Source organism: Ambystoma mexicanum, chromosome 3q (genome assembly GCF_040938575.1).
Source record: "Ambystoma mexicanum isolate Mex_15411 chromosome 3q, UKY_AmexF1_1, whole genome shotgun sequence".
Classification (NCBI taxonomy): Eukaryota; Metazoa; Chordata; class Amphibia; order Caudata; family Ambystomatidae; genus Ambystoma; species Ambystoma mexicanum.
Genome location: NC_090926.1, coordinates 454,785,550 through 454,800,988, shown reverse-complemented (window position 1 = coordinate 454,800,988; position 15,439 = coordinate 454,785,550). Strand labels below are relative to the sequence as shown.

The window sequence follows — 15,439 nt, the reverse complement described above, 5'->3', positions numbered from 1 at the left end:
GAAAAATTGAGGCGCCTAATACTCAGTGAGAAGGGTATTCCCCTACAGCGGATCCTTGAACTAGGACGTCAGAGGGAACTGGCACACACCAGAGCGGCCAACATGGAGGCCACATTACACAGGTTGCAACCTGCTCTGAACACAGCCATGGTGGCCCGCGTCACCAACAAACAAACATCGAGAGATGACAACAGTGGTGGATACGGCCAAAACAGATGGCAACCGCGCGCTCCGGGACCCACTGAGTGTGGCTGGTGCGGTGGCCCACGACATGGCCGTCGCAACTGTCCTGCGCAAGGCACCACATGTGGAGCATGTGGCCGGAAGGACCATTACGCGAAGGTATGCCGATCGACGGACACCCCCATACAACCTCCGCAGAACCAGTCGGAGAAGTCGGCGACAAAGAAAAAGAAGCAAGCCAGTGCTAGAAGGGTCGCAGTGGCCAGCTCTTCCACGGAGGATGAAGGGGATGATATCTCGGCGATGCTGCAGGCCCCCTCCAAGGACACAGACAGGAAAGGAAGGAAGGTGTACATGGTGTCTGCACTATGCCAAGACCGAGGACCTCGCAGAAAAGCCGCCCGAAGGCGCAAATGCATGGTATCCATCCAAAACCAGTGCATTCTGATGACCATCGACACAGGTGCCTCGGTGAACGTCATGCCTGAAAACATTTTCCTGACCTTAAGTCCTACACCAGAGCTCAAAAGCACCGACACTCTGTTATATGCATACGGCTGTCGAAAGCCCCTGCCGGTCATTGGCAGGTTCCGCACCATGCTGGAACACGGAAAAAACAGACTATGGTCCAAAGTCTATGTGGTGAAGGCAGGTGTTGAGAGCCTCCTGAGCGGGGACGCAGCGGAGGACTTGGGGGTGGTCCAATTTATCTGCCATGTCAATGAGGACAAGGAAGTGGAGCACATGCTGAACCAGTACCCTGACCTGCAAGAAGGCATAGGCTGTCTGAAAGGCAAAACCATCAAACTTCACATTGATGAGACAGTGCAGCCGAAAGCCGTCCGGCACCGGAGAACGCCTTTCCACATGAGAGAACAAGTGGAGCAGGAACTCAAGGCCCTGGAAGAAGCAGGTATCATTGAGGAAGTCACAGGACCCACACCCTGGGTCTCTCCCATGGTGGTAACCCGGAAGCCCAAGCAGCCTGGGAAGGTACGGATCTGCATAGACATGCGCCTCCCCAACACCGCCATCAAAAGGGAACGCCACATAACCCCAACAATCGACGAGATTGTGGCTGACCTCACAGGGTCGAGCATATTTTCAAAAATTGATCTAAAGGCGGGGTATCACCAACTCAGACTCCACAGAGACTCTCGATACATAACAACGTTCTCTACACATTTGGGGCTACGGAGATACAAACGCCTGAGTTTTGGAATATCATCTGCCGCGGAGGTGTTCCAGCAAACCATCCAGGAGGTCATCAGGGGCATCCCCGGTGTCCTCAACGTGAGCGATGACATTCTGATTCACGCCCCCGACAAAGAAACACACGTCAAGAGGCTTCACGCCCTACTGGGCCGTCTACAAGAGGTTGGGCTCACAATACACAGGGAAAAGTGCGAGTTTCTTAAATCCGAGATCACTTTTTTCGGCTACAAGTTTGGCAGCACAGGCATCTCACCTGACCCGCAGAAGGTCGCAGACATCCAGGCGGCAAGCCCACCGATGACCCCCACGGAAGTGCGCAGTTTCTTAGGAATGGCCACCTACTGCGGGAGGTTCATCCGAAACCTGGCCACGCTATCTGAGCCGCTGCGGGAACTCACGAAGGCCAACGTCAAGTGGGAATGGGGGTCAACGTGCCAGGACGCGTTCGAGAGCATCAAGAACTCCCTCTCAGCTGACACCAAGATGGCCTACTACAACACTGAACTGCCCACAGAGCTGTTTGTAGATGCCAGCCCCGTAGGGCTCGGAGCCATCTTGATGCAAGTCACGAGAGAAGGGGAGAAGAGACCGATTGCATATGCGTCGAGAGCCCTCACAGAGACTGAACAAAGGTACTCACACATCGAAAAGGAGGCCATTGCCGTGCTGTGGGGGTGCCGACACTTTCACCTCTATCTTTATGGGCGCCATTTCACAACAATCACGGACCACAAGCCCCTGCTACCAATATTCATGGGAACATCTGCACACCCTCCGGCCCGAATAACCAAGTGGTTACTGCACCTCCAGCAGTATGACTTTGATCTCGTATATCAACCAGGCAGCGGAAACCCTGCGGACTATCTCTCCAGGCATCCGCGAGAGGCCACTCAACAAGAGATCCAAGTGGCGGCAGAGACAGAGGAACACATATGCCAAGTAGTGCGCGCAATGAGACCCAAGGCGGTGAGCATCGAGGAGATAGAGGCGGAAACACACCAGGACCCGTGTTGTGACTTAGTGAAAAATGCCATCCTTTCCGGTGATTGGAAGACTTTCATGAGACACACCCACAACAGAACAGCCGAAGCCAAAGGTTTTCTGTCTGGCATATTCACAGTGCGGCAAGACCTGTCAGTCACGGAAGGTGGATTGTTGCTACGGGGAAACCGCATCGTGATACCCCTCAAACTACAAGACAGGATAGTGGCCCTAGCACATGAAGGACACCAAGGACTGGTGAGGACGAAAGCCCGCATTCGGCACCGAGTATGGTTTCCCCAGATCGAAGAGCGGGTCGAGACACTCGTTGCCACGTGCCTACCCTGTCAAATCACGGGGGCCCCGCCAAACCCGGAACCTATCATATCAGCAGAACGGGGCCGCTCTCGATGGGAGGCCATCAGCATTGACTTCTGCAAGCTCCGAGAAGGTCTCCACCTGTTGGTGGCGGTTGATGATCACTCTCGATACCCGGAAGTCGAGGTAGTTGAGTCCACAGCAGCAGAAGTGGTAATTCCGGCACTTGAGAAAATGTTCGCGACTCACGGACTACCTGTCTCAATCAAGAGCGACAATGGGCCGCCGTTTACAGGGGAGGAGTTCAAAAAGTATCTACAGGAACTCAATGTCAAGTATCACCACATCACTCCAAGACACCCCCAGGCAAACGGGGATGTGGAGCGATTTATGAGGACTATAAATAAGGTGCTCAGAGTATCTAAGGCTAACGCCAGCCCTTGGAAGGTTGACCTTTTCCGATTCCTCCGAAATTACCGGGTCACGCCTCACAGCACAACCGGCATTCCGCCAGCGGACCTCATGTTCGGCACCGTAATCAGATCCTCAATCCCGCATCACCCAAGCAGAACCCCGGACACAGTGAACGAGGAACGCACAGAGAGAAGGAGAAGGGATGCCAACGAACACATGAGTGGCAAGCGGAGAGCGAGGCCGTCCCATTATCAAGTGGGTGACCAGGTCATCATGCTACGAAACCCCTCCAAGTCTAAACTGGACACCAGGTACGAAGAACTTCCATGGACCGTCAGCAACCGGCATGGAACCATGGTGACGGTGGCACGGGGAAACCGTCAAGTGACGAGGAATGCGTCATGGTTCAAGGCCGTACCACGTACACTGTGGACCGACAAGGAGGGCCCTTGTGAAGGCGAGGACACTCCTCCCAGTGAAGAAGAGCCGGAGGCCGTCCCTGAGAACGACGGAGCGAGGGATGGAGACTGGGAGCCGGTGAGTGGACCCGGCCGCGAGGACCTGAACCGCGAAGATGGAACAGAGCCGGAAGCAAGGGGGAGTGACCCCCGCGAAGGACGATACGGACTGAGGACAACAACAAGGCCCCCAGCTAAGCTAAGTGACTATGTGTGGTAGCCGGTGCGTTGGCACCCTGAACCCTAATAGCAGGGCGGCTGAGTGTTGAAGACAGACAGTTGTTGTTGGACCTCGCAGTTGGTTTTGGCAGTTACAGCTATGTGTTTTGTTTTGTTTTATAATAAAGGAGGAATGTTACGTTCCGCCCTGCGTCCCGCTGCGCGGTGACGCAGGGCGTTCTAATAAAAGCCCCGCCCCCGCGTTCGGGAGGCAGTTCCGGGGCAGACCCAGCACCAGCGTGGGTGTACATTATTTCAAGCTCCAGCTGGAGCTGCGCCGCAGGCCGCGCGGCCTATCTGCTCACTGCCAGCCCCTGCGCATAGACCGCGGGCCCGCGAACTCAACAGAGACCAGGCACGTTGCAGTATCATTCCTCATTACGTAGCATGACACATATATGACGCATATGCTGAAAAGAAGAACTAGTACATTTTCCAAAAGTAACGTAAATAGCACACATTTTCATTTTAAATATTTTTTCAGCTAAAGAATGCCTGAATAGCAAAGGAGTCATTGAAATGTTTTTACATGATGTCATGTTTATGTTAACGTTTATTTGTATAGTTTGTTTTTTAAGTAGTAGTAAAGTCTTCACCCATGTCCATGGCTTCATGGCACTGACGGTGTCATTGAGGTGAGAAGTTGTTTTGTCAGGGTTATGTCCCCTTGGAGGGAGCATTTGTGCTTCTTCACTGACACTTTAATACATGGGTCTGCAGCCTTTGAGTCTTAAGATGTTTTGCACTACAACTCCCATGAAACCTAGTCAGTATTAGGCATTCTGGAGCATCATGGGTGTGGTAGTCCAAAACATCTGAAGAGTCAAAGGTTGCAGGCCCCTGCCTTAAAGTATGATATGTCTTTGACTCAGAGGTGCTCTGGCTATAAGGTTTTCCATGGCAATTGTTTGTTTGTGTGGATGTGGTTGCGTGGACACAATGCACAGCACAGCAGAAAAGACAGTGAACACACTTAGACTCGCTCCCTAGGCACCGAAGAGCCGTACACATCCATGTCCTAGAGGCAGGAAAGCCGTGTGGCGCTAGAGGCACTCTTCGCTGGTTATTGTAGGATTAGTATGTGCATATTGCTGTTTTATAACATGCCACAGCGCGCCAGTGATACTTCTGTGAATTCCATGTACAGAAATGTCCCCTCCCATCCTCCAGAAAGCGTACAGTTCCCCCAAGCCGTACCTGAGTCTTAGGTGAGTTGCCGCCAATGCATTTCACATTGGGAATTCTTGGCAGGTTTAGCCAAGCTGTCACCCCTGGCGATTGTACGATTGCACAGCAGGACAAATGTACATCTACCGACATTATAGGTCTGCATTTTCTATGGCCCACTCGTACAGGCTTTTCTACAGATCGCACCAATTCCCACATACCATATTATACTGCGTTATGGGGAATGGTTTCCTATTCCAGTATTACCATCAGGAAAGCGTGTTTCATAACCTGCCTGGTCTAGTTTACTGAATTCCAGTTTAAGGTCAAGCAAGAACAAAGGAACAGGGACATTATATAAGCCATGTTTCAGGTTCAGGAATTCTGCCTATTGATACTCGAAGGAACTCTTTTTCCTTTTTTGCTGCATCCAAGAGTAGTCATTGATACTTATATATTCATATATTTGATCTGTACATGTTTTAAATTAATGTTTTGAAGTTGCTTCAGCGAGCTCGTGAATCGTGGCTTCTAGTTTCACTTTGATCCACAAGGTGCCGCTGTTGCCCAATGGTGATATGGAGTGCCAGCTGGTGAGCCACTGGAGCCTCCCGCATTCTCTCTGCACAGTCACTCTTGAGAGCAGCAGAGACTCGGATGGACGGATTCCCGCATCGTCCAGCTTTAGCAGGAAGCCCCCAGATTCATTCCCCAGGTCCAGCTTTCGGGATTCATAACTGGTTTTATTCTTCCGTCAGTACTGGAATACTCGGGCAAGGCGGGACTTCTCAGATCTGAATACAGACGTGAGCAGCACAAGTCATGACTGAAGAGGGAGCCCGTCCCGCAGGAGCTGTGCTGAGGGGGAGACGGCAAGTGCTGCTTTCTTTGTTGTGTTGCTGCCTCTGCGCTGCTGTTTCTGCACAGATACAATATTCAATTCCTGAAGAAATGAAGCGAGGGTCCATTGTGGGAAACCTTGCCAAGGATTTGGGGATAAGCGCAAAGGATTTGGCTGACAGGAAACTCCGTGTTGTTTCTGCTGCTAAGAATCAATATTTCACAATAAACGCAGACACCGGGACCCTGCACGTGAGTAACAGAATAGACAGAGAGGAAATGTGTGGGGAGGCCCCCAGTTGTGCAGTGAACTTTGATATCGTTGTGGAAAACCCTCTGAATGTTGTTCCCGTAGAAATTCGTATCGAGGATATAAATGATAACACACCGAGATTTTTGAAAAATTCAGCAGTTTTGGAAATTGCAGAGTCCACGCTGCCAGGTGCCCGGATTTCACTTGGAAATGCCAGAGATCCTGATATTGGCATCAATGCCCTGCAGGGCTACAAGGTGAGTGACAGCCAGCACTTTGCTGTACACGAAACAGAAAGCAACGATGGCTACAAATCTGCTGAATTAGTGCTGGAGAATGCATTAGATCGAGAAAAAGAAAGCCACCACCATTTAATCCTGACCGCCTACGATGGGGGAGACCCGGTGAGGTCCAGCACCGTGGACATTAACATTAAGGTGCTTGATGTCAATGACAACTTCCCAGTGTTCACCCAAGAGACCTACAGAGCCGCCATCAGTGAAGGAGCCGCAAATAACTCAGTGGTGCTGCAGGTGAGAGCCACAGACAGCGACGAAGGCTCCAATGCAAGGGTCACCTACTCTTTCAGCAGCATAGCAGACAGTGCCCTGAACACCTTCAGCTTGGACCCAGAGAGTGGAGAAATTAAACTTAAGCGCCCTCTTGATTTTGAGAAGACACATTTTTACAAAATGGCAGTGGAAGCGAAGGATGGAGGGGGTCATGCTTCTCATTGTAGGTGATCATTGATGTTACTGATGAGAATGACAATGCTCCTGAGATAACTTTTACATCCATAACCAATCCACTCCCAGAAAACGCAACTCCGGAAACTTTGGTAGCACTTATCTATGTTAATGATGAAGATTCAGGAGCTAACAGTGAAGTTGTTTGTATTATACAAGAAAATGTGCCTTTTAAATTGTTTTCTTCATCTGGAAAGTATTACAAGATTGTGACTGCAAGGACTTTGGACAGGGAGACAGCCCCCGAGTACAATATCACAGTCACAGCCACAGACAACGGATCTCCTCCTCTATCCAGGAACAGAACTATTTGGTTACAGCTCTCTGACGTGAACGATAACCCTCCAGCTTTCAACAAGAAGCATTACCAGGTCTATGTCCCAGAGAACAATTCACCAGGTGCTTCGATTTACCAGGTGTTTGCATCTGATCTTGATTCAGATCGAAACGGTCATATCACTTACGCAATAAGTAATCACGTGGGAGACATGCTTCTGTCCTCCTATATCTCCATTAACTCCCAGACGGGTGTCATCTACGCCCAGCGCTCCTACGACTATGAGCAGCTCAGGGAGTTTGAGTTCCAGGTGAAGGCTCAGGACTCTGGCTCTCCTCCTCTCAGCAGTAATGTCACTGTGAAGGTATTTATAGTGGATCAGAATGATAACCCTCCAGAAATCCTCTACCCAGCGCTTGGACCTGATGGCTCAGTCCTGTTTGAGATGGTGCCTCCATCCTCTGATCCAGGTTACCTGATAACAAAGGTTGTGGCCGTGGATGCTGATTCTGGACACAACTCCTGGTTATCCTATCACCTGCTTCATGCCTCAGAGTCTCCACTCTTTAAGATTGGGCTCCACTCTGGAGAAATCAGGACATCAAGAGCCTTCCTGGAGAAGGATCTTCTCAAGCAGAAAGTGGTCATCTTAGTGAAGGACAACGGGCAGCCTCCTCTATCAGCCACCGTGACCCTGAACATGGTGTTGGCAGAAAACATGCAGGAGGCGCTGCCTGAGATAAGCAACCAATCACATGACTCAGAAGAGCAATCTAATGTAAAAGTCTACTTAGTTGTTGCTTTGTCTTTAATATCATTTTTATTCATTTTATCTCTGATGCTCGCCGTGATTTTAAAATGCAGGGGAACCGATGGGGGCACAACACCCAAGTGTCTAAATCCTGCCCTTTATTCACACATTGACCCACGATTCACTTCCAATTACCAAAATGGCACCCTGCCACTGCCCTACTCTTATGAGGTCGCTGTGGCCCTGGATTCTGGCCAGAATGAGTTCACTTTTCTCAAACCAAGTCAGGAGGTTTCAACGGACGTCCTCTTTTCTGCAAATGATTCTGGGTTAGGAAGCGACTCTCTAGAGGGAACCTTTGAAGCTGAGCGCCTGAAACAGGTGAGACATGTTTACAGTTCATAGGAAGTTTGGGAGTTCTGTTTTTGTGGATTTGTAAAATCGTTTAAAATACAAGAGTGGATTAATTAATCTTTTATAACACCCGGACCAGGATTCGAACCTGTGTTACTCTAAGTTGTCAAACGCATGCCACTGAGCTCTCTTCCCAGCACGTTATTGATTCGTTTTCCTGATCTTTTACTTTTGCTGCATGGTTTGACTGTTTACCCTAAAGTGGCTGAATTGTGCATGTCGCAAAACACAATTTTTGTTTCTAGTTATTCCATATACAATCATTGTATGTGCAGATGTTTTTGCTGCATTGAGGTCATTGAGAATTCATCCAAGCAAATGTATGACACCCTTCATTTAACATTGTAAGTGTAAATGTGTTGCCTATGTGGCACAGCTTAAACATCACACCCAGTTTGATTGTTGTGTTCTGTCACTTTTGCCAGTGTCACATCTTACTAATTTAATGAACTGTCAATTCGTGTTTTATTAACAATTGCCCCTGATAATATTCTAGGCGGTACCTCCTTACTTTATTAACTGGTCCATATAAGTCAATACAAATCAGTGCCTGGAATGTCCTCGTTTTATCTCTTTAAAAAAGAAAAGGTAAGATGGAGATGAGACAATTGGCCCAGTGGTTCCCACCCATTCCTGATGCCTTTAGAATCCCATTAAACAGTTGCTGGGAGCAGTCCCGCTGGCATGAGGTGTGGGCCAGCTCGGCCATATTTTATCAGGCTTCGGGCGAAGAGTCCCACTCGCGAGTGCTCGGTCCAGTGCATTCCAACTGAGAGCTGGATCCACTACAGCACATTCAAGGCACGCTGGCAAGATCTCTCCAGCTGTTAAGCCGGGCTTCGGAAATAATGCTGATGTGATCAGGTTCCCAATGTGTGTGATTGAATTTGCAATCAGCCTGTGGAATTCCCTGACTTGTCCCTAAGTTGGAAGCATGTGGGTAGTAGTGCACAGCCGGCTTGACGGCCTGCCTTCCAACCGAGGGGGTGGGGATAGGATGGGCCGCTCACTACAAAACATCGTATTGATGAAATACATATTTGATTTGCTCGAGTCTTTGTCTTCTGGTCATCAAGCCATACATTATTGGCGTCACGTACAAGAGGTAATTGAAATACAAGTACCCGAAGTACAAGGTGGTCTGAAACGTTTGATACACAACATGTTGTTGACTTTTTAATGACAAGTATTGGTGTTCCGAAGGGCCATCTATAAAACGCATTAGTTGTATCCTCAATGTAATCAGTCATATCCTATTTCTTTTATTAAATACCTTGCAGAGTTCAATTAGTCATTTTCTAAAGTCTTCTGTATTATCAGCTCTCCTTCAGTTCACAAGCATCTAATGGGATTCAATTGCACTAAACAAGTGTCATGTGAGTAAACATGTGTAATCTTATGCATATCATTATCATTGCTACCTGTCCCCATGACCATTGGAGAAACTGATTTGTGCAGTGTATGCATACAGCAAATATTGTGAGTGGTCCTGAACATGCACACCAACACATGTGCACATGGATTCACTTTCTCTCTCCCTATGGTGCTGGCTGAATGTATGGAGCTGCTTGGAGATTTCACTTATCAACCCTTCATATATGTGTTGTCGATCTATGTTAGAACTCCACTTTGCCATTTCAGTGTAAAATTGTACCAGCTGTTTACCCTTTAGTTTCAAGGTAGGTCAGATACCTCCCATGTAACTGGTGTAAGATTTAAAAAGCCAAACACTCTCTGGCTCAGAATTCACCGGATCATGAAAACGAGCTGAATATTTGACATGCACACATCTCAGATAAGCAGTGTAGGACATGCGTACATTTTTAGTTCTAGCTTGTGTATAATGTGCGCCCCTTTGCTTTGCTGAACATTCGTTTAGCAGTTCTCATTAATGTAGTGTTCTTTAAAAGGCCCCAGGTAGATCACCTCTTGAGATTCATTTTGGTATTTTCAGGAAAATGTAAGTAGAGGTCTAAAGTTTTTGGGTTTGTTCCCCCAGGGTTTTACACCCCTGTGTTTGACATTTGAACCTCTGAGGTGCTGAGCTGCAGGGTCCTGGCTGAGGCATAGAGCAGGGCTAGTTTAGGATTTAATCTGCGGTCAACTCTCAGAATGACTCATGCCTGTTATACATGATGTTAAGCTTGATCCTCAACGCTACAGGCAGCCTTTGGTGAGATGATTTGTGGCTTTGATGTAGCTTCAGGTTTTCAAGCTCAGGGACAGCGTGGCTGCTTGCTTTTGGACTCCCATTTGTATGTTTAGGTGGTGTCTCTCTGAATTAGTCTAAATGACCTAGTGTCTGGGTAGCACAACCCAGCACTTACCCTATAGCAGCGTAAGGACTCTGCAAAGCATGGATAGCTCTCGTTGGCCATTTTCAATATCATGATTCTATACAGTATATTGTGCCGGATCCCCCTGTTCCGAGTGTGTAGTTATTGGTGTTGCTATTACTCAGTGTTTCATGGTACTCACTTCATCAGCCAATGAAAGATATAGGGCTGTTTTGGCAATGTTGGGATTTGAACCTGTGTCCTGCAGGCTGAACTATCTTACTAGGTTACTAGTGAAGTGACACAGAGAAGCAGACGACTTGAATTAAATGTAGCAGCTCAGGTTTTGACCTTTTGTGTTAGGGTTGAGTCTTTTCTGAAGGTGGGAAGCCATGTGAAGGGGGTAATAACCATTGACAGGACATGCAGCATTGTAGGGCTGATCCAGGCAACTCATTGAAAGGGTGTGGCCACCTTCCTTTTTCAGGTCTCGATGAAATGGTGTGTCATCTGCATATGACTGAAAATCCTGAATCAGTCGTTTTTATTATTTATGCCGATGGAAATATGTGAATGTTAAAGAGAAGGTTGGAGAGCGGCTTCCACAGGGGCTTTCTGTGGGAGACTTTTTAAGTGCGGAATGTGGCCTCTCCCTTCCTTATATTTTCACTGCAACTGCTGAGGAATTATTGGATCCATTCCAGAAGGATCCAGTCATTCCCATCCACCGGTTAAGTAATCAGGGTAGCGTGGTCTGCTGTCCCATGGGAAACAAAGGCTTTAAGGCAAAGGGATCTACTCAGTGCTCTTCACATGTTCGTTGTGTAGTTTTGGTTCCTCTCCGGGCCTAAGCGTGATTGAGAGTAGTGCTCCTGGTTGTGTTATTTCAGATGTGTCCTCTGCATTGTCCCTATTTAAGCAATAATCCCGAGCCAGGGGGGGCATTACCGAGTCAGGTAATGCACAGAGCATTACCTGAATTGGTAATGCCCCCCCACCCGAGAGGATTATTGCTATTAGTACTCCAGCCCGTTGGACGGGGGTAGTAAAAGCTTGTTTCTTCCTTTGTGAAATGCTCCTGCATTCCATAAAAAGAAGAAAAAAATATGGCCAGCGGGGGGAGGGAAAACGTAGTCCGTTTTCTCTTTCCATGGCGACCATTGAAAATAAAAACAGTAAACAAACAAAATGGGCGCCATGGAAAGGAAGAAGGGACTACACATAGTCCCTTCTTTCTTTCCATGGAGGCCTGTCCCAGATCTGGAGCGGGGGAAAAAAGCAGGGCAGTGGAGGAAAGGGGAATCTGGAGGGGGAGGGGAGCAGGACACTTACCTGAATCCCTGGTGGGGGAAGATGGCAGCATCCATCCTTGAGGAGGCTTGGAGCGGGCGGGATTACCATGTGGTGATTCCCCCATTCCGAGCCTCCTAATTGGCTGGGAGGCTGTCACCCCCTCTGCCGGGTACTAATCAGTATTAGATACTGGCTCTTATTTACAGGATCGTGTTTCAGCTCTGGGTTTATTTAGGAGTGCCGTGATTATACCTTGTTTAATGCAGAGGAAGTCTTGGGTCTTGTTGAGAGACATATGTTTGCAATCATAATTTCTAGTGCCAGGGCTGGCAGATACATTGATCCTGGGCATGATCTGGATGGGCCCTCGGAGGCTGTCCAGATTATTTAGGTCATTCAACTCCAGGGATTTGAAGACACAGAAAGACAAAGAATTAGAAATATTACGGTACTAACACCAAATGATCTATTTGTTTAATAAATTTGAGTAAGCGAGTAATGCAGGGGGCGTATGGCTTAATCTCATTGCAGACAGTGCTTTGCAAATGAAGCAATGGTTTACTCGTTTACCCAAGATGATTTATAGGTGGGTGATGCAAAGGTTTGCAGATAAACAACTCCAATGGGCTCATCATCATTGCTGCTGCAGCGCCCATTAGCTGTTATTCACAATGCAATGGGCATCTGCATGTAAATCATGCTTGGCTGCAGTGCCTTACAAAGCACCAAGAAATAAATAATGTACATTTCATAACCATTTGTTTACATTGTCAGCTTTATGGTTGCCAACGTTTCCTGTTGCAGTGTGACTTTTAATTGGTAACAGTTAGATTACTCTGGCACAGTGATAGTCTACATGTCCTCTCACATGATACGTTGTATGAGGCTATTGGAATTTCGATAGCAGCCAGCCAGGGGCTCTTAGAACTGCTGGTTTGTCTGGGAATTAGCACATTGTCCTGATCCAGGCCAGGGGAGGAAGCCAAGTGTCATGAACATTAGACTGCAATGTGGCATGACCCTCCATGCTCTGTCATGTAGTGATGCAATGAATGTAAGCGTGCTTATTCTGGGGAGGATAGGAATATAAGAGGTATCGGCCTGTCCACTGAGCATGAGTACTGATTGTGGGTACTCTTTTTGGAACCACGTGGGAAGAATGCTTTTTAGGTGGAAAGGTCCATCTTAGCTAGAAAGATGAGCTTTGGAATAAATGAGAGGTCATTGTCAATGAATTTGCCCAGTTTTAGATCGGGTGCACCTTGTTGTATGCAAGATGACTGGGGCGAAGGACTAATGAGAGAAATTGTATCATGTTTAGAAATACGGTGTGGCACCTGAACAGCCAACGGTGCCCTTTTGTTTGAATGACAGTGTGTTGTATGTGCCTCTAGCGTGTCTATTTAGTAAGTAGCCTTGGACTATGGTATTGTTATCACATGTATTGTGTGCTGTGGCCAAACCAAATGCATGGGAGCGTGGGGTTTAACTGCTGTGGAAAACCCTTCTTCCCCGAGATCTATCCACCCATCATTTCACCTTGGATCACCACCTACCAGGGCAGCCTTAATGGTGTGGTTTGCTCCTGTGTCCATCTCGTTACCAGCTCACCATGATTCCTCATCACTCACCCTACACTTCTCTTACTGATGACTCTATTTGGCCTGTGTCCCCCTCACTGACGCATGTCACTGCTAGCCGAGAGTCTCTTTCTCCTTACTCACTCATCCCACTCTTTCTTGCCCACCTTAGACTGCCAGTCTTCTCTCTGCTCCCTGATCCCCTGCCCTCATTTCCCTTCTCTTGTCCGTGTCTCTTCCCCCACAGCTGTCCTTTCCCTGTTATTTGGTCTCTCTTCCTACTCCCTCATCTTCTCGCTGTGCCTTAGCCGCTTTCATGGTGACTACATTGTGTTGCTAAAATGTCCACGGCGTACCTTCTGCCACCAACGCTGTTGGCCAACTGGTAATCTCTTCCGTCTTTAATTTTCATTTTGTTAACACCACAATCGTCTGCAACAAGGGTACTAATGGTGATTTTGTCTACGTTTCTGGGCAGTGCCGGCTGGTATTGGGCAGCTGCCCTCGGTTACAGCCCTTGGTTAGGTCTGTCCATTACCCCAGGTCGGCTGACTATGACCATCCTGCACGGCCCAGACCCCCTGCGTCCCGATACCATTTTCACCGCACAAATTAAACCTGCAGTAATTTACTAACTCTATCTGCGGGTTTAATGTGTGTTTGGTCATAGATGGGATGACGCAATCAAAGAACAATCTCTATGGAGACCTCAAGAATTAGGGGGTGCATCCCCATTTTTAAATTAGTGGGATGGATGAAATTTATTTGTTCAGAACACAACGTTTTATTTATTTTTTATTAAGTGCGTTTGGTTAAAAAATGCAACCTTTTGCACTAAACATAAGAAAAGAAATTCCCATACAAATGCATTAGCACGAATGTCGTCACATGTAGAAAAACTTGTTTCCCAATATCCCTATTATTTAAACTCCAACATACATATAAAAATATATGTTCATTTTCGTAAAAAGGACTAAAACAAACAATTGCTATGAACTGTCTGATATTCATCTAGATGCAGTACCGAAAGTCAAATAGAGTGCAATGTGCGAGCATGCATCACAAGGTTGGAACAGCAGTTCTTTTGCAATTCTCCAGATGTTAGGACTCAGCACCACAAATCGTGTTCTAGAATTGCTCCGTGGCAAAATCACCTTTGTGTGTCATATCGTTATACCCCTTAACACCGTGCCGGCCTAGCACGTTGCATGAGGTCGCAATGTGACGACTGGTTTCGATTTCTCCTAGGCACAGGTGGCATTTCCTGTTAGTCCAACCCCCAATATAGTCAATTGTGGGCAGAATGTTAAAACGGAGGAAAGTGATAAACCTTTTAAGTTTCCTCCAGCTCAACTATTTTAAGTATGTACAAGGAGACCAGAAATTGGTAAACATTAGCTCAAAGCTAGTACCAGCTCACTGCTGTTGTGGAGAATAATTTGAATGCTTCCAATATTAAAGTCTATCATCCAGTGAGATGCAATGTGTTTCATCATATGTAGCCTTCCACTTGCCATTAAGACAAACCAAACTGCTGCACCTCCCCCACTACCAGGTAACATCCGTCCACCTGGAACTAACTACAAGTTCCATTCAACCATGCACACACACTCACCTGTGTCACGCTGCACACACAAACACCCAGGTCACCAGGCACACACGCCACTGGACGGGCCCGCACGTATAATGGGATAGGCAGCACACGTGTGCACCCTGCATGCATTCCGGCAGCGCCAGCCTTAAGGACAGCAGCGCCCTGGGCGAACTGGCGCCCCCCCTCGCCCACCGCGCCCCCCTGGTTAACAGGGTGCAGGGCGGAAGGGGGTGGCACCAGGATGGGCAACTTTTTTTTTTAACCTCCTCGCTCCTGCAAGAAGGTTAAATAGGTGCCGTTAGCACCCCATTATCATTGAATGAGCCCGCCATCGCGGGTTCATTCAATGACAATGAGGCGCCTGCCACGCCTTCTGCCACCACGCCAGCTCGGGGGAGCCCTTGAAAGACACCCCCGAGCTGGCGTGGCAGGGGCAAAAGGCGCCCTGGGGGTGTGGCGC

The 15,439-nt window shown here is 48.0% G+C and overlaps 2 protein-coding genes across 33 annotated transcripts in view; both read left to right on the top strand.

Annotated features, from left to right (window-relative positions):
* Nucleotides 1-15,439, top strand: part of LOC138582666 (protocadherin gamma-C3-like) — a 1,158,828-nt gene that overhangs the window by 729,860 nt on the left and 413,529 nt on the right. The gene's annotated exons all lie outside the window — the stretch shown is intronic.
* LOC138582669 (protocadherin gamma-B4-like) lies at nt 5,603-6,930 on the top strand. The gene has a single exon (XM_069654192.1). It carries the CDS (start codon nt 5,778-5,780, stop codon nt 6,789-6,791), a length of 1,014 nt encoding a protein of 337 aa, XP_069510293.1. The 5' UTR covers nt 5,603-5,777; the 3' UTR covers nt 6,792-6,930.